Below are 27,204 nucleotides of genomic sequence, written 5' to 3'. Positions count from 1 at the left end.
TTCCTCTGTTTACAAGATGATGTATTACAGGGAACTGTTTCTCTGTAAAAAAAACGAATAGAAAATAACTTGTGATAATTCCCCTCCATATCATATAAAAAGATATGTTTACATACCAAGATGGCAAATGGTAATCTTAAGCATTTTTTCCTTAGTGCATGGAAACTTTAAACAGTGTAGTTATTTAGCATAGGCTTGGCTTTGTGCTCGTGGCTTTTACTACTCACTGAAGTCGAAGTGCTCTGTAAGTAGGCCTTCAGAATTTTTTCACTTTGGGTAAAGTATTGACTTTTGATATTCAGATTTTAGAACAGGACACCAATCTTAAATGTCAGTCATTCTTGGCCCAAAAACCTTCTTTCCCTTTTCACAGAATGCTTAGGGTTAGAAGGGACCATCTAGTTCCAAACCTCTGGCCATGGACAAGGACATCTTCAAGTAGATCAGGCTGCCCAAAGCCCCATCCAACCTGGCCTTGAACACTCCCACAGGGGAGGCATCTACAGCTTCACTGGGCAACCTGTTCCAGAGCCTCACCACCAAGAAGTGAAGAATTTCTTCCTTGTATCTAATCTAAATCTACCCTCTTTTAGTTTAAAACCATTACTCCTTGTTCTTTCACTACATTACCTAGTAATGAGTCTCTCCCCATCTTTCTTACAGGTTTCCTTTAGATGTTAGAAGGCTGCCATAAGACTTCCACCGAAGACTTCTCTTCTGTAGGCTAAAGTCTCTCAGCCTGTCTTGGAGAGGTGCACCAGCCCTCTGATCGTTTTTCTGGGCTCCCTTTGAACCTGCTTTAACTTATCCATGTCTCTCTTATGGTGAGGACCCCAGAGCTGGATCTCTGTAACGTAGAGACAAGGATGTTGTGGGGAACTGTTACCAAAGGCTTTGCAGAAGTCCAGGTAGATGCCAGCGGTTGCTTTCCCTTGTCCAACAATGCTGTTGCTCTGTCCTAGAAGGCCACAATTTAGGCATGATTTGCCCTTTGTGAAGTCATCTTGCCTGTCCCCAAACAATACCTTTTCACTTCTCTCTGTGCAAGTGTGAATAACTACCCCAGAAGAGTTTCTCTCCACTCCTTTTAGCAGAAGCACTGCTGGATATGTTTCTTCTTAGAGGTGACAGTGCTGGGACCTGTATTCAAAGGTCCTCTCCCTAGAAATTGTTTTATTCTACCAGATTCAGCCTTCAGTAGAGCTACTGCTGAGCACAGTTCATGACTTAAATGCTTGCTTGTGTAGGTAACTTAGCTACAAAGATAATTAGGTGTTCAGAATATGCTATTGAAAAAAATAATAATCTTCTCAATTTGTGGTCTTGAACTTCACATCATAGTTTATTATGATATTTTCCTACAGGAGCTTTGAAAATTTTTGTTTGCTTTTGGTCAAGCTTGATGCAGGTTTATAATGCTAATATTCCTGGTGGAACTGGTTTGATGGTAACTGTTAGGTGTTTGGGCAGCACGGAATCAGTCTGATGTTGCCTCTGAGAGATTAGAAGGCAAAATAGCAATCTGAAGTGAAGAATTTCCTCAGGAAAGAGCTGCCAACTTCATAGAATGGCTTGGGTTGTAAGGGGGTTAAAGACCATCCAGTTCCAACCCCCCTGCCTTGGACAGGGATGCCACCCACTAGATCAGGTTGGCCAGGGCCTAGTCCAGGAACAAGGCACCTACAGCTTCTCTGGGCAACCTGTTCCAGTTCCTCACCACCCTCTGAGTGAAGAATTTCTTCCTAACATCCAGTCTAAATCTCCCTTCTTTCAGTTTAAAGCCATCCCTCCATGACCTGTCATTGTCTGCCAAAGCAAAAAGTCACTCTCCATCTTTTTCATAAGCCCCCTTTAAGTACTGAAAAGCTGCAATAAAGACACCCCAGAGCCTTCTCTTCTCCAGGCTGAACGTCCTGAGCTCTCCCAGCCTGTCTTCACAGGAGAGGTGCTCCAGACCTCTGATCATCTATGTGGCCCTCCTTTGCACCCCCGCTAACAGCCCCACATCCTTCTTGTGCTGGGGGCCCCAGACCTGGATGCAGCAATCCAGGTGGGGCCTTATGAGGGCAAAAGAGGGGGACAATCCCCTCCCTCGACCTGCTGGCCACCCCTCTGTTGATGCAGTTGGCCTTCTGGGCTGCAAGCACACACTGCTGGCTCATGTTGAGCATTTCATCCACCAGAACCCCCAGGTCCTTCTTTGCAGGGCTGCTCTCAGTGAGTTCTTCTCCCACTCTGTGCTTATGTTTGAGATTGCCCCAACCCAGGTGCAGCACCTTGCACTTGGACTTGAACCTCATTAGGTTCACATGGGCCCACTTGTCCGGCTTGTCCAGGTCCCTTTAGATGGCATCCCTTCCTTCTGGTGTATTGACTGCACCATTCAGCTTGGTGTCACCTGCAAACTTGCTGAGGGTGCACTTGATCCCACTGTCTGAGTTGTTGATAAAGATATTAAACAGTACAGGTCCCAAGACAGACCTGAGGGACAGCACTTGTCACCAGCTTCACCCTAGACAAAGAGCCAGTGACTGCAACCCTCTGGATGCAGACATCCAGCCAATTCCTTGTCCACTGAACGGTCCACCCTTCAAATCTCTCTTTCTCAAATTTGGATATGAGGATGTCATGTGGGACTGTGTCAATGACTTTGCAGAATTTCAAGTAGATGACGTTGGTTGGTCATCCCTTGTTGACTGAGGCAGTCACTTCATCATAGAAGGCCACCAGACTGGTCAGGCACGATTTGCCCTTGGTGAAGCTGTGCTGGCTGTCTCAGATCACCTCCTTGTCTTGCATGTGCCTTGATACTGCTTCCAGGAGGATCTGTTCCATGGTCTTCCCAGCCACAGAGGTGATGTTCACTGGTCCATACTTCCCGAGGTCCTCCTTTCTACCCTTCTTAAAAAAAATTCTTTTGAACTATATCCATACTGCTTGAATTTAAGAGAAATTTAGCTTTTTGTCAGGAACAGTGGATTTTTATTGCTTTAATATTTCATATTTTGTAAATATAAATACAAAATCTTAATAGTGATTCAGATATATCAAAAGTTGTTTTTTCAGCCTTGAGAAGAGACGAATGAGAGGGGATCTTATCAATGTTTATAGATATCTTAAGTGTGGGAGACAGTGGGATTTGGCCAACCTCTTTTCAGTGGTTTGTGGGGACAGGACAAGGGGCAGTGGCCAAAAAATGGATCACAGGAAGTTCTGCACCAACATGAGGAAGAACTTCTTCACGGTGAAGATGACGGAGCACTGGAACAGGCTGCCCAGGGAGGTTGTGGATTCTCCCTCTCTGGAGATGTTCAAGGCCCGTCTGGACGCCTACCTGGACAACCTGCTCTGGGGAATCTGCTTTGGCAGGGGGGTTGGACCTGATGATCTCTTGAGGTCCCTTCCAACCCCTACAATTCTGTGATTCTGTGATTTTAAAAGAGCACTTTCATAAGTCAGTATCAAGTCCCTGTCTCTTCAAAATGTTCATCATTGTGAAGGCAATGTCCAGCCATGATGGAATTTTACAGCAAAAGGTTCTAGAGATTTTTCTGTTTGTACCACCTTTTACTAATAATTTCAATTCTGCTCCTCTTACTGTGAGAGAAGCAAGGCCAGAACATCTCTATCATTTTTTCTTTAATACTGTCTATTTTGAAATACATTTTCGGAGGTAGACAGTGTAAGTAGCATAAAGTAGTAAGTTGAAAATGAGTGTAGCAAGTTGAAAATCACTTTGATTTTGTTTTCAACAAGAATCAATTCAAATACATAAAAAGATTTTCATATCTCAAATTCTGTTCTGTAATATATAGTGTTTAGTTTGGGAGTCTTTCCTTATATTTTTCAAAATGTTTCATAGCAAAATACTTTTACATAATATGTATGAATGGAAAAGTAGTGGTGCTGTTTCAGCAGGACAAAAATAAACAAAGTGAAGGCTAAAGGTGAGTCTTTACAAATCTGTAGTTCAGTCTAGCTCTAAGTATGGCTAGTTAGGAATGTCTTGTCTTCTGTTTAGACCTCAGACACATTTTTAAACTGTTGGTTGTTCTTCCTCTGTTTATGGAAGCAGTTTGATTCTTACGTGAAATCTGAATTCACTTGAACTTGGGTTTGGGTAGCAGGGGAATGCACTCTGTTTTCAAGAATGTTTTTTGTTGAACTAATTTCTAAAATTTAAATCAATGTAATGAATGTATTGTATATGAAAACTGATCAAGGAACACTGTCTTTATAATGTCTTCCATCTTTCTGACAGGTTGTGAAGATGAGAAAAGATGTGAAGAAAGTCCGAGTCCTGACTATTCGCAGACTAACCAGACACATCGGGAAACTGAAGTTGAAAAAGTCAGTTTTAAATATCAGTGTTCTTGTTTGTGTATTTATAAATGAGGCAGTATCTGAAATGTCTTCCGAAACAACAAGGAGAAACATTTATTACATAGAAAACTTCAGGCACTCTGATGCATATGTTCTATTAGTCTTATTTTTTCTTTATTTTAGATAGAATCAAAATAACAACTAAAAAGTAGTTTTGTAAAGCAGAATTGGGATAAAATTTGTTAAACATATTTAGCATATTGAAAGTTAATCCCAATGCAACCTTTTACAGTACTTTTGAAAGCATCAAACCTGATCTTTGAGGTTATTCTACTGTTGAACATAAGTTGTCCGGTATTTTCTCACTGCAGTTGTCTGCAAGATTTTATATAAAAAAATTTAGTATGTATTGTTATATAAATAATACTTATTTTGTAATAATTTATATCGATTAATATTTAATAATGAAAACAATATTTGTAGATTGTTTTTAAAGATAACTGGCCCAAAGTGACTGGTGATGTTTCTCACTGGAGACAGCATAAGTCTGTTACTGTGTTCAAAGTATAAATTGAACATACTGTTCTCCCACAAACTTAGCAAATTGTGCAAAATAAGAAATAGGCCCAATGAACGTTTATATTTAAGTACTAAAGGTCTTAAAATGTAATTATATTTGAGATAGCAGTGTCTCCTATTTATTATTGTTTGGAATTGTAATTACTATCTCCTGATAAATAACATTTGTCTTTCTGATTATTTTGCTAAATTTTGTGGTTTTTCCTCTGTTCTGAACAGTAGAAGCATTATAATGTGTTCAACTCTGCTAAAATTTTTATTTATTGGAAAGGGAATGTAAATTATGCTCATTCTTGTGACATTTTTAGTTTGCTACTTAGTATCACCATATTGGAAGAAAAAAGTGAAGAAAAGCCAGATTATTTAATAAAGACAGACTTCATTTACAGGGGTTCAGAAGACCTCAAATTAAAGAACCAAAAACGAGTTGAGAGATTAATAGAAGAAATCCATGCTATGAAGGTAATACCATATTGAGATATTTAAATATTAAAAGTAATTAATTTTAGCAATAAAAAGCTTTGTTTTCTAGGACTGCATTACTGAAACTTACCTGAAATATTTCCAAAGTCAGCTTGGCCATTACTGTAACACAGCTGGAAAATTATGAACATTTCCATAGTTCTGTGTTTGTTTGGTGCATCTGTCAAGGTGTTAGACAATTTGGGTCTTAAGCTTGCCAAACTAAACTTGAATCTGTTTAGAAATGAATCGTGCTTGAAGTTTTTACTGAGACAGTTAAAGTGCAGGAATTAAATTTCTCATGCCACTTAGAAGTGCAAGTGGTGTTTTATGTGCCTGACCATAGTATCATTGTTGTCAGTTTTCATAGCTTTAAATGTGATGCCAGTAGCATACTACTTTCATCTGTAAAGTTCTGGAGTAGTTTTTGAAATTGTAGCTGCAAGGGACTGGTAGCGCTTGATTCAGGCCTTTTTCATCTTCCAGCTTGCTGTCCGTTGCTGTTTTGGTATCTTATAACTTGATAATGTTCTGTACTACTTATATCTCAATTTTAGCAGGTAATGCTAACATTTTTTTGTGTTGACAGGAGGTATATGCTTTACTCGTGAGGTATGAGCAAAGAGTATAGGCCAAGAAGGGTGTTTTCATATTAAATGACAGGGGTTTAGTTTGATGGTTTGTTTTGTTTTGTTTTCCCTGATAACAGAAACGATTGCCCTTACCTATTTATGTATTTTTCATCTTGGTCTTCAAAAAAGCTGATAAATGGAAAGGCTTCATTGACCATTAAGAATTGCTTTGTGCCAGATTTGTCGGGTGGAATCGCAGAGTTTTTTAGCATAGTATTTGAAAAACAAGAGAGTCTCCACAAATAAATAAAGGGGGAAAGGAAATGGTTATCACTGTACTATAGTGTTAAGCAGTAGTCAATGACAGAAGTGTTTGCTTTGTCTGCATAGTGCTTTTACTTCCAGCATTGGCTCATGCAGACATCTTGAAGGCTGCCTGTATTTCGAATTGTATTGACCATGTACGTTAGAGTTGTTTCTGTTGGTGTAAGCTTTTTTGGTGTAAGTCTGCTTTTTTCACCGTACACCTGCAGTGAACAACAGTAGTTAGACTTATCCCACCTAATTCTAGGTAGTTTGCAATGTCAGTTAAAAAGCCTCAGTGCCTTCTGGTTTCTGTATCATAAATGGGTACAGAAATATCTCCAGAAAGAATCAGTTGTGGAATGGACTGAATTACCTTCCTGGACTGCCTGTCCATTTCCCTGAAGACAGAGTCTAGGGTAACCAGGCTTGTAAACAGAGGTGCCTTGAGATAAAAGGCTGATTCTGTTATTAGTACTGTGAAATACTGCTTTGAAAAAGACCTTTCATTGTGAGGTTGTTGTTTGGTCAAGCAGAGAATGAGCCATGTGGAATTAAGGGAGAACCTCAGTTGTCAGTAGTGATTCATTAATGCTACATAAGTTTCCTGAGTGCAGGACTTGTAAGTGCTTGAAGACTGATTGTTGAGGGAGGGTAGATTTGTAATTTGGAGAGCTAAAGGCAAACAAAGCTTGCTTTGAAATAGTTTATAGAGAGGGAGGAGACTTCCAAGTGAGCAGCCGAGAAGGAGGAAAAGCTCTCCCACTTCCCAGGCAAACAGCTATTAAATGATCTCGCTTGTCTGAAATCATGCTGTTAGGGGTCTTTATTATGTTAAAAGTGTCCGTATTATATTTGTAATATTTTAATAGCAAAAAAGGTTGTTTCTTCTGGATGTTTTTGTTGTTGTTTGGTTTGGTTTTTCATCTTTTAAAAGGAATAAGTAGACACTTATGGCCCTAGAGTACGTTTGTTTCTTAGATGAAATAAAGATTCCTGTTCTTTTCTTATGAATCACAGCCTAAAAGGCACTAGTTGTTTACATATTTTTTCACCACTTTTGATTTCTAGACTGAGATCATTTCAGAGTTGGCATAGAAATTTTCCTCATTCACCACGGTGGAGAAACAAGACAGTTTTCACATAAATCATTGAAATTCTCTGACACAGTGGGAGTTTCTATACCAGTGAAACATCACACCCAGCAACCTTTCTTTTAAGTTACTGATCCTATGATCAATGTTTTCGTAAAGAACTCTTCACATAACATGATAAGGTATTTTCTCATTTTTAGGAAAGACTAGAGTAGAAATGGTTAGTAAGGAACATTGATTAATGGTCTACAAAGTTTTAACTTAAAGCAGATTTGTGTTATCCAGACTAATTCAGCAGTTTTGATGTGTGGATCCCAAGCACTTATCAGTGGAGACGCAAAATCTTTTGAAACCGACTGTGTGTCCAGAAAGTAAAAAGTGGTCGTATTCCTTATAACAGAAATAGTCCACGAAATTCTACTCCTTCATCATTTTATGTAAGAAAAATCTCTGCCTTCTCTCTTACCGAATGTTTACACTTAAGGAGTATACTGAGCTGTAAATCTAGAGAAAAAGACAAAAAAAAAAAAACTTACTCTGGCCAAAGCGGCTTGGAGCCAGAAAGCGGATGTTACACCAGAATCTGACAGCAAGTATATTTATGGATAAAAGATTCTTTAAGATGACTACTTAGAGCATATAGAACTTCTTTAGTAGTTGCAAAAGCTATGAAGGGTTTCTGAAGATTGGAAAAAAAATACATCTTTGAAAATCCCAGAGAAGGAAAATAGTACAATTTTTCTTCTGAGTTTTTCCCACAGTTGCCAAAGAGAGTACACTTTATAAATACAAATATTTCTTCCATCAGTCAAGAAGACATCAGGAACATCTTTCCCCTCCCACATATCCAGGAGAAAAAAAAACAAACACCAGCTTATAGCACTTTATGGGAACTGCTGGCACAGACAGTGTGGACAGTGTCATTTGTGAAGGACTTAAGTTATGCTGATGTTCTCAGAAGGCGTAAGAGTAGAGTTCCATTTCAAAAAGAATTTGTTTCCAGCTCAGGGAAGAAAGACTGAACACTGGGACTTTGACACATTTGTTTGTGTTGTTAAAGTTTTTAATGCAATGACTTAAGTTTTTCTGAGGGAAAAAAAAAGCTGAGGGGTTGAAATACCAGTGAGGGAGAGTTCTTTGTCTTTCTAAGAATTACATTTATACATTCATCTGCCATTAAACCAATAAACCTTTTGTACTGGTTCACTTACTTGGAGGAGCTGTTATCTTTCGTCTGGACTATAACAACAATAACAAGGAAAAAAAATTGCCTGATGGCTCATGTGTTGTTAGCAATTGCCTGCAGCTCAGGAGGACTTCTAAGAGCTACAGTTCTTTCAGAATGATATAAAAGTGAACTTTCAATTACAAGATCCTAACTTCTCTTTCTAGCTTGGGTCTTTACTAATTACCATCTGATATTATAGGGAAAAGAATATAATTGATGTTATTTGATAATTGTTGCCTTACCACTAACTCTTGAGGGTGCTTTTTTCCTATCTTCAAGTAGACCCAAAAAGACACTGATGTGTCTGAATTTCACTGTAAATACACAGATTCCTAGGAGTGGGACATAATTAGATACTCACTTTTCAGATTAAATACTGCATCTATTTTTGTGTATACTTTTTAAAAATTCTACATATTAATTCATTGACAGTACTGCATATATTGAAAATGTAAGAAATTTTGGTGCTAGGCTGCATTAAAAAATGTTATATCGTTGTGTTATTGTTAGAATGACATTTAATTTCTAATTGTGTGTTTTGATTGTTAGAACTGGAGATTTAAAAGAACTTAATAGGCAAATACAAGTAATAATGTCTCAAGCACAACAACCAGATATAAACATTGTGGGAAGGGAGAGCAGTTAAAAAATCTAGCTACGTGGTTGCAGGACTGAGTTAATTGTTTGCAGGAGTTCTCAAAGCTATTGGAATAAAACACTGTTTTTTGAGTTCTTCAGAATTTCTTTTGCCAAAACCATACAAAATATTTATTTAACAATTCATGAGAGATGGGGGGGGGGGGGGAGAACAGTATGATCTTTCTAGTCTTTCAACTGTGATTTCACTTTTTTGAAAGAGAAAATTGTACATATGTACAGGAGTTTCTTTAATTTTCAGGTTTGATGATACTGCCAGAGTGGGTTAATTATCAATTGTAGAGTACTTCTTACCCTATTTATGAAGCTGTAGTAATTTTTAAGCATCTTTTGCAGAATTATGACTGATAGTCTAGCAAATCATTAGCAGTGGGCAACTTACTTTGAACTGCTTAAATTTTTTTGCTGAAATTAGACCTTAATGTAACTTGATGTAGTTGCTTTACTGTGTATTTAGAACTAGCCTATACCTTACAAGGAAAACTGTTATTATGGCACCTGTTGCTATTGCAATATTCCATTTGGAGAATTAGTGATACATGGGCAAAAGGTTATTTGCAAAGGTTGAAGGAAAAATATCTTCCAATTGTTAGAAAAGAGCAGCAGTTGATTACAACTATTATTAATTGCTTGTAAATGGATGCTTATGCATTCTCTATCCTGAAAATTATTCCTGGAGAAACAGATAACTTGATACTTATGGAATCATTAAGGTTAGAAAAGACCTCCAAGATATCTGGTCCAACCATCACCCCACCAATAATAAAACCATGTCCCTAAGCACCACGTCCAACCTTTCCTTGAACACCCCCAGGGACGGTGACTCCACCACCTCCCTGGGCAACCTGTTCCAATGCTACTTTTCTGACTACTTTTTCTGAGAGGAAATTTCTCCTAATTTCCAACCTGAACCTCCCCTGGCACAACTTGAGGCCATTCCCTCTGGTCCTATCACTAGTTCCCTGTGAGAAGAGGCTGACCCCCAGCTCCCCACACCTTCCTTTCAGGTAGTTGCAGAGAGCAATGAGGTCTCCCCTGAGCCTCCTCTTCTCCATACCAAACAACCCCAGTTCCCTCAACCACCCCTCACAGGACTTGTGTTCCAGGCCCTTCACCAGCTTCGTAGCCCTTCTCTGGACACGCTCCAGGGCCTCGATGTCCTTCTTGTAGTGAGGGGCCCAAAGGTGAACACAGCACTCTAGGGGGAGCCTCACCAAGGCAGAGTACAGGGGGACGATCACCTCCCAGTTCCTGGTGGCTGAACTATTGCTGATACAAGTCAGGATGCTGTTGGCCTTCTTGGCCACCTGGGCACACAGCTGGCTCATGTTCAGGTGAGCATTGATTAGCACCCCCAGATCCCTTTCCTCTGCACAGCTTTTGAGACACTCTGCTCCAAGCCTGTAGCGCTGTGTGGGGTTGTTGTGGCCAAAGTGCAGGCCCCAGCACTTAGCCATGTTGAACCTCATCCCATTGGCCTCTGCCCATCGACCCATCCTTACCAGGTCCCTCTGCAGGGCCTTCCTACCCTCTGGCAGATCAACACTTCCCCCCAACTTGGTGTTGTCTGCAAACTTACTGAGAGTGCACTCAATTCCCTCATCCAAATCATCAATAAAGATATTAAAGAGGATGGGCCCCAACACCGACCCCTGGGGAACACCACTGGTGACCGGTAACCAGCTGGATTTCACTCCATTCACCACCACTCTCTGGGACCAGCCGTCCAGCCAGTTTTTAACCCAGCAAAGAGTGTACCTGTCCAAGCCATGGGCTGACAGCTTCTCCAGGAGAATACTATGGGAGACCGTGTCAAAGGCCTTGCTGAAGTCTAGGTAGACTACGTCGACAGCCTTTCCCTCATCCACCAGGTGGGTCACCTGATCGTATAAGGAGATGAGGTTGGTCAGGCAGGACTTGCCTTTCGTGAACCCATGCTGACTGGGCCTGATGCCCAGGTTGTCCCACATATGCTGTGTGATTGCACTCAAGATGACCTGTTTGATAACCTTTCCCAGCATCAAGGTCAGGCTGACAGGCCTGTAGTTCCCCGGGTCCTCCTTACGACCCTTCATATAGATGGGCATCAATGTTTTGTGTTTTTTCTAGTACACTTAAACCACAATATTTGTTTTTAAACAATGAGTTTATTACAAGAGAAATAGGAAAAAAATAAGACTTTGTTGTAATTTATTCTTTCTTAAGCTTATATTTTAACAAGATATGAACAGAAGTAAAGTATGAGCTCCAGTAATAGTCAAGCGTTTGAAAGCCAAATTGTTTTTTAAAGGTAGCACTTCAGCCTGAAGTTTTTATAATCTTTGGCCATGGAATAAAAATCATCCAATTTCGTGAAAGTAATAGTGATGTGGATGAGAAAGGCTGGCCTAGTCAAAAAGCCTCCGTTATCCAGTCCTGAAAAAAAGGCCTACGGAGCATAATAAATTTTGCTTTTAGTACTGTTTTTGAATGGAATTTTTGTGTCCTGAAATGTCAGGGTTTTTCAGAAAACCTTTTTATTTTTTTTTACAACAGTAGTGTTTTCCTATTTAGCTAATATTTTCATCTTCTGTAGCCTTGCTCACAGTTAATATCTCACTGTAATATTGTCTTAGCTAAGAATGAGGACTAGAGTACCTTTTTGCAGTTTTGCTTTTTGTTTTATCTCCCAGCATATGTTTCCAACAGATCTTGAGTATTTTATTTCATAATAGATAACAGACTTTCATATTAACATTACAAAATCTTTAACCTCTAGAGGTTTCTGAAAGAGTAGTGGGAAACTCTTAAACTCTAATGTGTAATCAGTTTAGGAAGGGTCCTTGTTGCTTCTCAAGGAAAAACAGAGGGGTCCAGCTTTCACAATGGCATGGGCCAGATGCCACTTTCAGACCATTGCAGGGAAGGGGGAAGGGGTAGAACTTGAAGTCCTTCAGCTCTGCTTCAGTAGAGTAATGCAAGTCCATGCTTTGGCAAGTGTCTCATTTGTTAGGAATGCATGATGTACTTCTCTGCAGTAGTACAGGAAATTTGGTGCTTTGAGTGATGGATGGATCCATGTGCACATTACTTAAGGCATACATGTGCAACATATCAGGCAATTTTAGGAAACACTGAATTTTACTCCTAGAGTTCTCAACAGCACATTCTACTTTGTGTATGGCATTGCTTGGCTCTTCTGCTTAATGTATGCCCTTGTAAGGCAGGTTATTTTTGTTATAAAAAATGAGTATTCATTTAACCAATACCTCTAGTTTTGTCATGGCTGAAATGGAAAGCTCTTTCAAGTAGAAAACAGCTAACATAATGGAGAAGACATCAGCATGGATAAACAGTGAGCTTATAACTGATCCCAAACACACACACAGAAATCCACCAAAGGTGGAAGCAAGGACAGACTGCCTGGGAGAATGTAGACACACACAGATAATGTTGATGATTGCTTTCTAACACAGGTGATTGAGAATCTGATGAAAAGAAATGCTCTGCTAGACTGGGTGTGTAGAAATAGGAAAGAACTGGTCAGGAATTTGAAGGTTAGGGTAGCCTCCTTTGCAGTGACCATGTGATGGTGGAGTTCAGGATTCTGAGAGAGGGGAACAAGGGAATGAAACGCAAGATCACAACCCCAGACTTCAGGAGAACAGAAGATCCAACCCAAGCCATTCTATGATTCTTTACTCAGCATTGGTCAGACACATCAAAGTGCTCAGTTCTGTTTTGGGCTCCCCAGTACATGAAAGATACGGACATCCTGGAGCAAGTTGAGAGGAGGGCCATGAAAATGATTAATGGACCGCAGTACCAAGAAGCAGCTGGGAGAGCTGGGACTTTCAGCCTGGAGAAGAGAAGGCTCAGGGGGATCTTACTACGGTGTAAATGTACCTGGTAGAAGAAATGGTACCCACTGATAGGGCAAGAGGCAATGGGTACAAACTGAAATACAAGAAATTTGGTTTAAATTTAGGAGGAAAGTTTTTCACTGTGAGAAGTATCAAACACTAACTAGATCATGTTGCCCAAAGAGTTCGTAAAATCTCCATCCTTGGAAATACTCAAAACCCGTCTGGATGTAGCCCTGAGGAATGTTTTCTGGTTGATTTACTTGAGCAGGAAGACTGGACAGCAGAGGTCCGACCTCTAGCTGGACCAGAGCTCCAGAGTTTCCCTTTCAACATCTACAATTTTGTGATTCTGTGGAGAGGGATGAGTTGGGCAACTGGCAATAAGACCGGGTGAAAAACTGTCTGGTCTGTCAAGTTCAAAGTGGTGTAATCAGTGGTGGGACATCCCAACTGGTTGCTGGTTACAAGTGGTGTCCCTTGAGGAGCTATGCTAGTACCGATACTGGCTGGTGTTTTAGTAATGTCCTAAATGGCGGTATGGGGTTTACTCTCAGTAGGTTCAAGGATGGTGCCAAACTGGGGAGTGTAGATGATATGTGTGAAGGCAGGGCTGCTATTTAGGGTGATTTGTACAGGGTAGAGGAATGAGCTCATTGAGAGTAGCCACATGTTCAAGAAAGGCAAAAACATAGTGTTGTATTTGGCATGGAATAGCTCCATGCAAAATTAGAGGCTGGGTATCAGTTGGCTAGAAAGCAGCTTTGTGGAGAATGGCCTCGGCACCCTGGTGGACAAGAAATTGAACATGACATGCAAAAGTGCCTCTGTGGCAAGGAACGCTAACTGTATTGTGGGCTGTATTAGGAAGAGTGTATAGATGGCAGGTACAAGGAGAGAACTGTGTTCACTCATTAGGGAAAAAAAAAGCTAAGGGGAAACCTTACTGCTGTCTGCAACTACCTAGTACAGCCTAGGAGGTAAGCCATACTTTTCTTAGAGGTGGCCAGTGGGAGGATGGTGAGCAATAGGCTCGAGTTACAACCTGAACGTGGGATCTCAGCCACTGGAGGTGTTCAGAATTCAAGGGCTCTGAGCAGTCATCTTCTCTGGAGCTGCTTTGGGAAGAAGGTTGGACTAGATCTGGAGTCTCTTCCAATCTACATAATTGTATGATTATGCAGTCCTAAGTAGGAGGGATTTTAAAGTTAGGAGCAGTAAAACTGTAAAAGTACAGTGAAGTATTCTAGCTTTTGTTGGACGTGAAAACTATGTCATTCTGTCAGCTGTTCTTTTTCCTCATTAAAAATATCTTCGGGAATAAGTAAATAGAGTTGCTTGCTTATGCACACAAATAACCGTGCTATACCGTATGTTTACCTTCCAAAGAGTGTGTGGAAGAGCATTATAATCAATATTGAATACAAGCAGGTAGACCAAGTGCTTGCAAATATGCTGTATGCAGTACTATTGTACCTGCACATGTCTAGACAATGGAATTTGATACTGCTTTAATGGATAAACTTGCAGACTTTCTGTTCTGTCCCAGTTTGTACTATTGAACTGGTATTACCAGCAAGTCGACCTCTTTCAGAGAAGGGGTAAACAAATAGACTTTTTCCATTCAAAAATGGCAGAGAGATTTGTATGGCAGTCAGTGTCTCATGACTGGAGATCGGGAAGCAACGATCATGTATTTCCGTACTGAATATTTTATATGACTATTAAAGTATCTTGGGCATTAGTTTAGATTGTAAAAGTGTTGTTTGCTGTAACTTGAAAGAGACAAAACCCAAACCTTTACTTATGCAGTGTGTTCTCTCTCCAGCTTATCTCTCTGACTGTCATGATATGTGGTTGAATGTGCTCACTGATACTCTTTATTTTCTTCTAATTATGAAGTTCCATGGAATTCCTCTTCTGTGATACTCTTCTGGAGATAGTTCCTCAATAAGTTATTGGGCATTCAAAAGTGTACAACTTTCTGACATTAAACAAATCCTTTTACAAAATAACCTTTTTCCTTCTCTTTCTGAAATTAAGAAACACTATATTGATAGTAGAATACTGAGCAAGGTGTTGTAGCAAGAGTGTTGGTCTCTTTTCTCAGGTGACAAGTAATAGGGCATGATCTCGAGTTGTGCCAGAGAGGTTTAGATTGGATATGAGGACAAAATTCTTCACAGAGAGAGTGGTCAAGCATTGGAATGGGTTGCCCAGAGGTGGAGTTCCCATCCCTGGAGGTATGTAAGGGATATGCGAATCATAGGACTAAAGGACATGGTTTAGTGATGAGACTTGGTAGGTCTGGGTGATGGTTGGATTTGAAGATCTTGAAGCTCTTCTCCTACTCAAATGATTGTGTGATTCTATGTATTTATGCTTGTCCTGAGAAGCAAATGATAACAACACCTTTTTTTTTTTTTTTAAATGAAAACATATGTTTTGATTAAAAACACGGCTAAGGTGGAGTAAAAGTATAGAGAAGAGCGATGAGTTGAACGACTGTCTGTTGGGATTCCTTTTTCCCAGTGTTAATGGGGCTTGAGGCTTGGCTCTTGATATTCCTGATAACTGAGAATATGAAGAAGGAATACTTTGTAAGGAGACTACTTAGTCATGGCTCCTCAGTAGTACCCACTTTTCCTGAATATTACTACCTACCCCCTTTTCCTGATGTGATCCTTAAAGCAGCAAGAAGGTAGGTTGGTACACTCGCAAACTTTATTCTGTTCGTAAACTTTATGGCATTTCATATTATTTTCAGTGATATATTACTTCATGTTTATGCTACAATGAGAAATCTCATGTTTAAGAGAACTGCTTTCTCAAGTCAGTCTAGAAATAGCTGTTGTGTTTTACTTTCAGGATGGCAAGGTATCTTAACTAAGCAAACGTAACAATTTTAATGGGGACAACTTATATGGTGATTGTTGGGTTTTTGTGGTAGTGGTGGTGGTGTTTGTTTTTTTTTTTCTGGATGGCAAGCCTAAACAAATACTTAGAGTTAAAAAAAAAAAAAAAAAGAAAAATGTGGGGGAAAAGGGTTATACTGTACAATTTCAAGCTGGGATGAGAAAACAAATGACAACCATTCCTACTGTTTTATTGCACTATGATAACAGAAGTAATGATTTTTTTACACCGAATACTGCTTTGGACTGCATAAAAAGATGGTCTGTATTTCTTAAATGTAAAAGACAGTAAATATATCACGAACTTCATTTTCAAGCCTTTATCATTGACGAGATACTTAAACAGAAGCAGTTATGTGCTTTTATTTTTATGCACACTAGATTCTTTGTTACAAAGTGAAAACAGATCACAAACACAAGCATTTTGTTGGATTTGAGACAACTTAAGGAAAATATTAAAGGAAGTTCTAAATAAAGGTTGTCAACTATCTTAAAAATATGGCTTGCAGATGAAGCTTTTTCCTCAAGTCTTGTGTAAGAATTTTACTTTTTTTTTTTTTTTCCCTTAAGGATGCAAAATAAGCTATTTTCACTTTTTAAAAAATATGGCTTGCAGATGAGACTCCATCTTCTTTCTGAGTCCTGCATAGGTAATTTTATTGCTTGTTTTAGTAAAGATGCAACCTTTGCAGTAGTACAAAAAACAAATTAATGCAACCCATATGACTTAATTTATATGAAAATTGAGCAGTGACAGCAAACCAAAACACTTAGTTATTGTTACTCAAAATAACTACAGAAGTGTCAGCATGTTCCTGTGCTCATTGTGAAAACATGTCTGCATATTCCAAATGTATATTTCTTTTGTTGTTAATTTCTTCCATCATCTCATGTATTTCACTGTAGCTCACTACCTTGGGCCTTTTTGTTATGCTTTTCCATAACTCGTCTGCATCTGAGAAAAGAAAGTCTGTAAGCACTGCGTATGTTTTCTTTACATTTTGGCCATCCTGTGCTGCAGTGTACTAATGGTCACCAAATATGATGGTCATTACGAGAGGACCATCTGTAAGGCAGTTCTAGTCAATCTCTTGCTGTATACCAGTCTGTCTTTGTAGTTTTATTGATTTTGGAGCATCTAAGAAGAGTATCTCCAGTAAACAGTGAGTCTACATAGTCAATGTGGTGGAGCTGTACTAGACTGGTTCAGTCCCCTTAATCAGCTGTCCTTTTTGGGACTCCTATCTCTTCAAGAATTTTAAAACAGAAATTATCTGTATTATTCTTCACAGCTGAAAAATATTATTTTTTTTCTTGAATAATGCAGTAAAAGTTTTATTCTCCTTTCCTCGTAATCGGTGGAATGAGGGGGTAGTGTGAGGAAGGGAGGAGGGTAGAAATTGGAGACCTACTGTAAATCTCTTTATGGTCACTTGGAAACTAATTAATTCAGAATGGTGACTGCAGCTGCTATGACTCTTTATTCTAATTGATTGCTTTTGTGTGTAAAACCTTATTTCCCCCACGGCTGCCTCCTGCTTACAAAGAATATGTATAAAGTCTGTTCTGGGAATGTAATACTAATGTAAACATGACTTCAGTGCTGGACAGACTCATTGGCACTTTTATTAAACAATGCATTTAGTGAACATGTGGGTGAGTAGGATGAGGCACAATAATTGTACCTTTAGAAAATGAAAGTAATGCCCTGAAAATCAGTGGGAGTTCTTTGAAGAAATCAATAGATACAGTGGATATTGCCCAGTGAGTCAATATCTAGTCTTAACTTTCCAAACAGCCCTTGACCCTCTTTCACCAAAGCCTCTGTTTAAAAATGAAAGAAAAGAAAAAGGAAGAGAAGAGAGGAAAAAGGGAAGGGAAGGAAAAAGGGAAAGGAAAGGAAAGGAAAGGAAAGGAAAGGAAAGGAAAGGAAAGGAAAGGAAAGCTTTTGATCGATACAAGTTTTCTTATTTTTATAACAGGGTTAAGACATAGTAACAAGAAGAGAGGAATATATGGCTAGCTATCATGGTGTTGGAACGTTAGCAGTGAAGTTTTATGGGGATCAGTGCTAGAAATGATTCAGAAAAAGAGAATGAATTTGACAGAGCTTGATAATCCAAAATTCCCGGATATTAAAGATACTAACACTGAAACACTGCAGAACAATACCATAAAAGTGAGCAACTAAGCAATAAAATGACAAATAAATCCAGTACCAATAAATGCAAAATAATGCATGTGGTATTGGTGCGAATTAAAGATTTGTTTGGTTTGTTTTTTATTGGATCTAAATTGGCTGTTACCAGTGAGAAGGTGGATTTTGGAGTTACTGCAGATGTGTGAAAATGCCCTTATGCTATTCAGCATCTTCAGGCAGAAGACAGTATGTTCCTGTTCGAATCTCTTGTTTTCTCATATGCTACATCTTCTTACTGTATTTTAAAATTAAAAAAAAAGTAAAATTAGACAAAGTGTTAAAAAAGAGTGGCAAGGATGATCAGATACACCTTAGCATCTATATAAGGTATAACAAAATTGGAATATGATTCATTAGGATACAAGGTGAAAACTGATTTTGGAGATTTGCACAATTCATATATTCATGCTGGATACTTATTTTGTGCTCTAAATGCTAATATTTTGATCAGGAGTTTCTGGCAGCCAATTAGGAAAACTGTAGGTACTGAAAATAATCCTGTTTTTCATGTGTTTTTGCCAGATCCCTGCTTTCCACCTTTGCCCCTCACATATGTACAAAATTATTCAGATTTGTAATGCTAACAAAAGGTGCTGCAATGAAATGAATAGGCTGTTAAGGGCATGATTGACTTATGATACAGTTCACCTCTTCCTTGAAATTCAGATTTTAGAAACTGTGGGAAATGTTGATCTTGTTCTGTATTTGTTCAGTTGTGGTGTTTTTTTTTTCTTTTTTTCTCAACTTGGGCAAGTGAAATCGCAAGTTTGGCTTGCAGGGGCCAAGACAAAGACTGCTAGGATCAAGATCTCTAGGATAGGTCGAAAGGTAATTTAATTTCTTCCTTATGCACTTTAAGAAAAGACTGAAGGAGGAGTTCTTCTCCTGGAGAAAATGTACACTGGAAAAGGGAATGAAGAAAGGAAATTCTTTCTTACTCAGTTGTGTCTAATCTCTGAACTCTTTTCTTTCATGCTGTCTGGAAGTACACAAAAAGAGGCTGTATATATGGCTCTGTGTATTCATGCTCTTCAGTCACTTTCTGCACCTCTCTGGGTTCCTCTGTCTTCATTATTCATTTCTGTTTCCATTTCTGTTTAAAACCAGAATCTAGGAGGTAGGGCGTATTAACTGGATTGCATCCATTTGTCAGTCACTGTCTTCAGTGGGAACTTTGTAAGAACATAGTATATCCTTCCTAGCTTCTTCGGTTGCATGCAGTCTTGCTGGCCTGAGCTCCTGCTTAAGAGAGGCTTAACTGAAAATAAGGCAGCTTTCTGCTAGCTGTGCATAGCGTCCCCTTCTGGCAGGCAATGCTGTTTTCCTTCAATTTTTGCAAAAACAGTTCATCTGGCAACTAAGGCTATTGGCAACGGTTGTGAATACCAAGGATAGTAATTCAAAACTGAAGATAGTTCCAGCCAACACAGGACGGCTTGGAAATATGTTAACCCTGAAATTGCATGTGGTTGTTATTTTAATATTAGAAAAGCAGCATGGAACAAATTGCCAGTACAGAGTGAAATTACAGATTGTACTATTCCAAGTGAACATTGACATTAATAACCAAAAGATGTTTGAGGAGAAAAGAATATTCAAATAATGATAATTTTGGCCTCATCATGCTATCGTGCTTTCTGCACTGAATAATGTAGTGAAGTTGTTTTTTTTTTCCTTTTGTGTAGCTTTTTTTTTTTTTTTGAATCCTTGGAATTGTAGTTTACTTTCATAATACCTACTACTTTTGAACTTGTCACAAGATTACAGACTTCCTAACTTTTTTTGTATGTGTGGTGAAAACAATGTTTCTCCCCGAATGTGGCTACTGAATCAGATGGGAACCTCCAAAATCAAACAATTCATTTAATCTAATTGACTAAACAAAATGCCAAGTTCACAGTGTTCATCTCTGTAGACTGATGTAATTGCTGGCATTTGACTTGCATACCTCTTGAAATATTAAATTAGTTTATAAACGTGGCAGAAAAGAGCAGCCTACACTTGCCAAATAAAGTTTGGGTATTTTACAACAGCTTAAACAAACGAGCCATGTTAACTCTTGTTTTGGGAAGTTGATTTTAAGCTTTGTTTTATGATTAAACTGTATGACTAAGTATCTTTCCCTCAGCTTCATTCTCTGCTTTTAAGAGAGCTTGTACAGGATATCAGAATAACGATATTTAGCTAGAGGAAAGTATCCATTTGGACAAAACTGTGTTTACAGTAATATCGTGTAGTTTTATTTGATGAGGATTTTAATGACTTTATTTTTCTAGACAATATTATAAACAGAAAACTTGTTTTTTTTTATTTTTAGTGTGAAACTTAGTAGATAAAAACTTGCAGGTTGACATTGAATTTCACTTGGATCTAAACTGAGACAGCAATACTGTAGACATTTAGTAATGTTTAAAATTGGTGCCAGCAAAAACCTGACACCAGTGTAGTTTACAGAAAGAACAATTGCTAGACAAGTTCCGCTTGAAATACATTCTTACATTCCCAATGATTAACTGTAATTTTGGAGTGCATTTTTTTAACAGGTTAGTGACAGTTAGTTCCTATCAAGATTGAATGCCAGATATTCATCTAAACTAAGACTGCTGTGTAGCTTTTGATTTTTTGGGAAGTTCTATTCCATTCTGAACACTTCCTCTAGTAACTGCTTTTGTTTTGTTATTTTAAAATGCAATTAACTTCTATTGTTTTTCCTAATCTGTACTGTGGTATTCTTGCCCATGTTGTTATTAATACAACAAAACTGAAAATTAATTATTTCAAGGAAGACTTTTTATAAAAGTCATATGTTGAATAAAAGGCAAGTTAGAACAACATTAAATTCCATTAAAAAAAAAAAAGTAAGGCAATCGATGAAAGTTGCAAAGTCGTATTAAAAATGTGATAGTTTCTTGACTGTATACTTTAGGAAAATTAGCAACTGTAGAACACTTTCTTTTTATACTGTTCTTCCTCTTTGTAATACAGGATCTAGATTTTTGATAAGTGAAAAATACCATAATTACTATAGGACATAATAACAATCTTCAACAGTAATGACACAGGAGAACGTATTTAAATTATAATGCACTTAATTTGTCTACAATTAGAGAGAAAATGTCTTCATTTTTACTGGATGAAACCTCTGGTTTCAGTGTGTGATGATATAGTATCAAGTCATCCAGTCAGGTTGCCGGGAAAAGCCTTTTTGGCTAGACTGGTAGACCAAAAAATGTTCCATGTGATCTCTTTTTATTGTGGTTTTGCTTTCTTGTAGCTGTTTGTTCTTTATGACACAGGTATTTACAGTAAAACCCGACTTCTGTGGAAAACTAAATCTGTATATCCACATACTTTCAACTTGTGTCAGACTACGTTGCCTGTAAGTTTTGCAGAAGTTTAACTGTTGGAGTCATTTACTAAAATATGAAGTCGTTCCTGAAAACAAGCAAACTTCCAAAAGAGTATTTATTCAAACAATATCAGTAAATGTTCTTAAGATTGATAGTATAACAGTTTAATAGTGAGAAGTTCATGCAACATGCAGAGAGAGCATTGCCATCAGGGAAGACATTCCTGCCCTCAATGCAATGTGACCTGTAATTTTCATTTATTTAAAAAAAAAAAAAAAAAGTAATGCGCTGCTTTATTTGTCTTGCCTATATGAACTTTGAGTGCACATATGCCTCAATGTTTGGTCCCTACTTTGTCAGTGTCTTAGATTATACTAGATGAAAGTGATTGGGAATCCATCGTTCCAAACACATTCACCCCATAGTGGTTAATTATTGTACTTTATAGTCTCTGTTAATAACCAGTAGGATATTGTGCATTTTTATAATCTTTACATGCGTACATCAAGTCTGCCAGTGAGTCACCAAAGAGACCAAGCAGTGGCTCCTAAATCGACTCCCCTCACCTTCTGTATCTGAAAAGCGCAGGCTCTAGAGTAAATGTGCATAAACACTGAAAATCCTGAGTGTTGTCTTGTCAAGAAGAGTAGCAAATCACCCAGAGTAAGGCAGAGAGATACTGAACCCTACTGTATCTTGTCTTTCCTTTCTTTACACTTCATAAATCTGTAATTGCCATTGTCTGTTTACAAATAAGTGCTTTTAATTACATTTTGTTTAAACCTAGCATGAACTGAGACACAACAAGGCCTTCCTTTCTCTAACAAGTATGAGGGGTTTCTGCAAACTCTGCTACTTGAAGTGCTGGATCTGCCCAGCTCCCAGGTGTGGTAGCACGAATGCCCATTTCAGCTGCATGGCCTGCTGGTGGGTGAGCTGACACTTCTAGGATTGGTGGGCTCGTTTCTACCAAATGACTGTTTTAAAAAAAAAAATCTTATAGAACGTAAAGATGTTTAGATACTTCTGAAGGGCAGCTATTCTGAATGAGTGACTTGGAAGCTGGTATACCTTAATTTTTTGGGTGTCAGTTAAGTTGGGACCTGTGGCAGGGATGGTCTTGACAGTGCCATCCTAGACTCCATGTGTATCAATCTACCTCCAGCAAGACTGTTGCCAGCCCTCATAGGATCCACACCTCTGGACTGAAAACATTATACTTCTGCCACAGTAATCTGAAATTTGGTAACTCCAGCATAGTGCTTTTTTTTTCATGGATATGAAGCATTATAGAAAGCATCTCTTTGCAATCTGCTGCAACAGAAGACGATGGCAGGTCTTTTTACAATTGAAATAGTGAAATTCTAGATTGAATTCCTGATGGAAAAATTCCGGTTTTTACTTGCCACAATTTCAGGACGTGCTGTATTTTTAATAGAAACAGATGGATGTTAAGACTAGACATTTTTAGTGGCTGCTAGCAATAGAATTTTTAGTACAAATATATTGCTACTTTATTGATTTACCTAGTGGATATCAGCCAATGCTGTTGTCAGTTTGGAATGAAACATTTTAATGATTTTCCAATCTCTGTCTTAGCATCACGTAAAGTAAATGGTGCAGTTGCATCATTCAGGCATTCTAGTGTCATTCAGCCAGAGAAGATAAACGGATCTTCAGGATTAGTTGTGACATTCAGCAAAGCAGGAAATAATTCAAACAAAAGTGTGGGTCTTTAGCCATGAAAAGCTTTACTGCAGAAGTTGCAGTCTTAAGCAAGCAGCTTATAACACGCTCTGAATTCACCTAACTTCAAGCTGCAGTTACGGAAATTTGCAACAAATCAGTAGACTTCTCTGGAAGGATTTTATGTAATTTGAATGTAATGGATAAAGATGAGTGTGACCTGGATTGCCTGGATTCCACTAAGGAAAATAATAAAGCCAAATGAAAGATTAAATTTCCAGGAGTCAGAAAGGCTATGGGCTCTTTGTCCAGAATGAGAGTCCTCTTCTTCTGTATGATATTACCAAGGCAGACACTGTGTATCCCATTTTATTCTTTTCTTAAAAATGGGAGTAGAAAATGAGAAGAAATGCAAAAAAGAATTACCTAGGTTATGTAAGGACAAATTTTCATCCCGTAGTAGAGAAAGTTCATTGCACTTAATTACTCAAAAGAGATCTTGGGAGGTGACTTGGTAATAGTTTGTCAGTTCTGGCTGCAGGTGGCTGCCTACCCAGAAGTGCTTTAATTCTGGTCTGTTGGAAAAATTACATAGTGATTTTATAATAACGTAGATATCTCAGCGTAACATTTATCTTTTTAATAAATTTATTAATGAGCTTAAGCCACACTTAACTAGACAATATCAAATTTTTACTTACCAGTTCAAATTTTCTGTCCTACTGTTCTGCTATGAATTTTATCCAAATTCTCTTCTTTTCCCATACTATAGATGTTGGTTTCACATCTGATAAAATGGGGGTGAGGAGGTTGGGTTTTGGAGGTGGGTTTGATTTGGGTTTTGTTTTCTTTTTGCTTTTGTTTTTAGACAGGCAGAGTTTCATTAATTTTGTTATGGCGGTCCACTAATGAGACTTAGCAACTCATATGTATAAATATATATATATATATACATATGTAAGGTATGTATATTTAGGTCACAGTTGCTGGCCAAGTATTTGTTTTTTCTCAACTGTCAGGAGTAAAAAATGGCTGAAGTTAGTGACACTTTTTCTCGTAATCACTGCTATAACCAATTAGAGTATTGAATTTCTTGAAAACAGGCCTTCACAGTTGAAACAAACCTGTATTCTTACCGTGGATTTATGAAAAACATATAACCTTTTAGAGGTAAACCACAGTTGATTTCTTTCACTCTTTGGAAGATATTCTACTTGTGAGTATATAATCTGTTTTTGCATAAGTGAACGCATGCTTCACAATGGTGGTATTTACAGAGTCAAAGGATACTTTTGCTCTGAATTGCTGAAATACAGGACATTTAGAGGCTTAGAAAAGGTGACTAATTGGTTGTGACAGGAAGCCATACAGTCATTAAATTATAGACAAAAAGGATCTGATAGCCTATACTGAAATAAGTATATTTTCTACCCCTTTCTCCTTAATAAAGGACCTAGAAAAATGGCAGGGAACAACAAAATGAGACTGAATGCAAAAGAAAAAGGTAATAAATTTAGTTTATGAGAAGGTAGCCTCACACCCATCCAAGGGATAATATGTTAAAAGATCTGAGTGCAGTAATGGGTAAGAAACAAACTGTTTCAAGGGTAAAAAAGATGTTAATGTTTTAAAAGATCTAAGTGCAGCAGTAGGTAACAAACTACAGGTGAGATTTCACCAGAAATGTTTGATATTAGGTATGAGTCTTGTGTTAGCTACTTGTGTATACCCTGACTCACATATTTTTTTCTAAAGAAATTTTCTCATTGTAAGGAAAACAATCATTTTATAATGATGGGTACATACGGCGTAATTTCATAAGGAAAGGCTTAACAGTTGAACAGTTAAGAAAATCTGAAAAGATGGTGGTAAAAAAGACTGAATTGGTAAAGGTAAAAGGAAAATACTAGACAAAACAAAATTGAGGTTGGGTAGTAGGTATGGTTTTTAATAGAGCGAGGACTTAAACTCCTAAATTGCTTCCACAGGCCACTACTGGCAACTTTTTCTTCTGAGTCATCTAAAATTGCCTTAGACAGCATAGCCGGGAATACATTTTATGTGAATAATCTTGCATTTCTGAGATGTGTCAAAGCCTCATCTGACAGTTTTTTTTTGTCTTTCCTGTCTTCTGAAGGCTATTCAATAAATTACATTACCATTCCCTTTAGATTAAAATGTGTATCTTCCTTAAGTATCACCTGGATAAAGTGTAATCTGAGTAACCATGACCAGTGTTGGTGTGCCATTGAATTTTCAGATGCCATTTATGCTTTGCATACCTCTGTGCAATATAGCCTTGTTTTTCTATGCAAGACAGTTCCGGCTTATTTAAATAAACTTCATCATTTAAAGAAAAAAAAAGAAAAATTGCTGTTCTAAATTTCCATGGGTAGTGGAGTGAAATCTCTGCCTGCGGTACTGGCCGTGGAGCTGAGGGGTTGCGCGAGGCTGTCTGGCTGCATGCTGTGTTGTCCCATCTGCATGTTTCACAGCCCAGCCTTTCACTGCCTTGGCCATCCCTTTTTCCATCCAGGTCTAATCTTTGACCACCTGTAATTTGTTTGTCCCCGTTGCTGTACCCAAGCCCAAATTTCAGGTGACTCCAGGCAGCCTTGGCTTTATGTGGTATTACTGGTACAGCTACCTAGGTACTGTCAACTGTGCAAGATTTCCTCCCCAAAAGCTCCCCAGTACTCCTTAAGCTTTCTCTGAAGTTTGTCTGTTTTTCACGTAACTCTCCCTTAAAGATCTGTAAAATCCAGCCGTGTTGTCAGCTTCTACCATTATCTGTCACATCCAGCAATTTTATTATGTCATGTCCAGTAGTTTTTCACATCCTGTTTATTCAGTGTAATCTCGGGCCAAGGCCTAGTCATCTGCCTGCAGCCTTAACAAGGTCCAACTGGCTGACAGGTCCATTTAGCCTGATTTCCCCCCAAAGTGCAGAGCAGCTGCTGGAGCAGGCAGCACGGCCTGGTGCGGGGACTTGGGCTGGTCCTGTGCTGCTGCTTGCTTGCTCCCTGTTTGTCTCATTGCTGTTGTCCCTGCCTCAGCTCTCAGCTCGGCCCAGGCACCAGGCAGGCGACACAGAGCCGCTGCATTTCATGTTGTGTGCACCAGCCTGCGGAGATCCCTGCCTTGCTCGTGTCCCTGTCTCTGAAAGGGTTTTGTGATAGGTGGTGAGGTAGGGACAGAGTTTGGAATGAGAACGAAATGCTCTGTTCTGCTTGTCTCTAGCCACCCACTATCCTCTTGAAGGATGATGAAAAAACAGATATTGGGATCAACAGGTCTGTCTCCCCTGCGTGCTGATAGCCTTTCCTCGTGTGGGAAAGAGATGAAACCCTAGAGTTATGACAGAAACTACTCGCCTCTGGATGTACAGCCAGCACTGTTCACAACAGCGTCCTAGCTGGCATCCACTGGTGTGCTGGTGGATGATGGTTATCAGTGCACAATGTAAAGGGCAGCAGTACCAGCATGACTGGGTGCAGGCCAGCAGCTGGAGTCAGACCAAGTGTGTAAGCTGACTGAGCCTGCAAGGGGAGCAGATGAGGGTCTCCACCTCAGCCACTGAAGCAAGGAATAGCATGTGTCCCAACAGCCAGCTGCAGAGAGGAGACAGAGACAGTGCTCATCCTATGCACAGCTACTGCTGAGACTGGGCAAGTGAGAGTCTCAGTGCAGCACCCGGCCTGCTGGCAGGGGTCAGCAGAGTGTCTTTTTTCCCTGTACCAGGTGTTGTGGGTTGATCCTGTGGGTGCTGTTATTTGAGAGATCCATGAGTGTGCAAGTGCTTGTGAATCTGATGGGGAAAGGGGCTGCTTTCATTAGTGACAAGGATTGTGTAAGAGAGCCCTGAGTGTTGCATGTGGGTGCTGTGGAAGGCAGCACCTCATCTGTGTCAGTCCGTCCGGTGTGCTTCTGGGATAGGCACTGAGCTTCCCTGCAGGTTGGACCTGCTGATGGGAAAGCAGCAGCTTTGTCTGT

The 27,204-nt window shown here is 38.9% G+C and overlaps 1 protein-coding gene across 6 annotated transcripts in view; it reads left to right on the top strand.

Annotated features, from left to right (window-relative positions):
- The window catches only part of SRFBP1 (serum response factor binding protein 1), a 77,502-nt gene that overhangs the window by 25,240 nt on the left and 25,058 nt on the right, over positions 1 to 27,204 (top strand). For 3 of the 6 annotated variants that reach the window (XM_080573702.1, XM_080573703.1, XM_080573701.1), the window contains 2 exons: positions 4,262 to 4,350; positions 5,292 to 5,364. In XM_080573702.1, coding sequence (XP_080429828.1) covers positions 4,262 to 4,350; positions 5,292 to 5,364 — 162 coding nt within the window. Of the gene's footprint in view, positions 1 to 804; positions 825 to 4,261; positions 4,351 to 5,291; positions 5,365 to 27,204 lie in introns of those variants that run through there. The other 3 variants (XM_080573706.1, XM_080573704.1, XM_080573705.1) reach the window with 2 other exon arrangements.

The sequence above is a fragment of the Anser brachyrhynchus genome, assembly GCF_964034855.1.
Source record: "Anser brachyrhynchus genome assembly, chromosome: Z".
NCBI classification, from domain to species: domain Eukaryota; kingdom Metazoa; phylum Chordata; class Aves; order Anseriformes; family Anatidae; genus Anser; species Anser brachyrhynchus.
The sequence above is the reverse complement of the archived record's forward strand: the minus strand, read 5'-3'. Positions and strand labels throughout refer to the sequence as shown.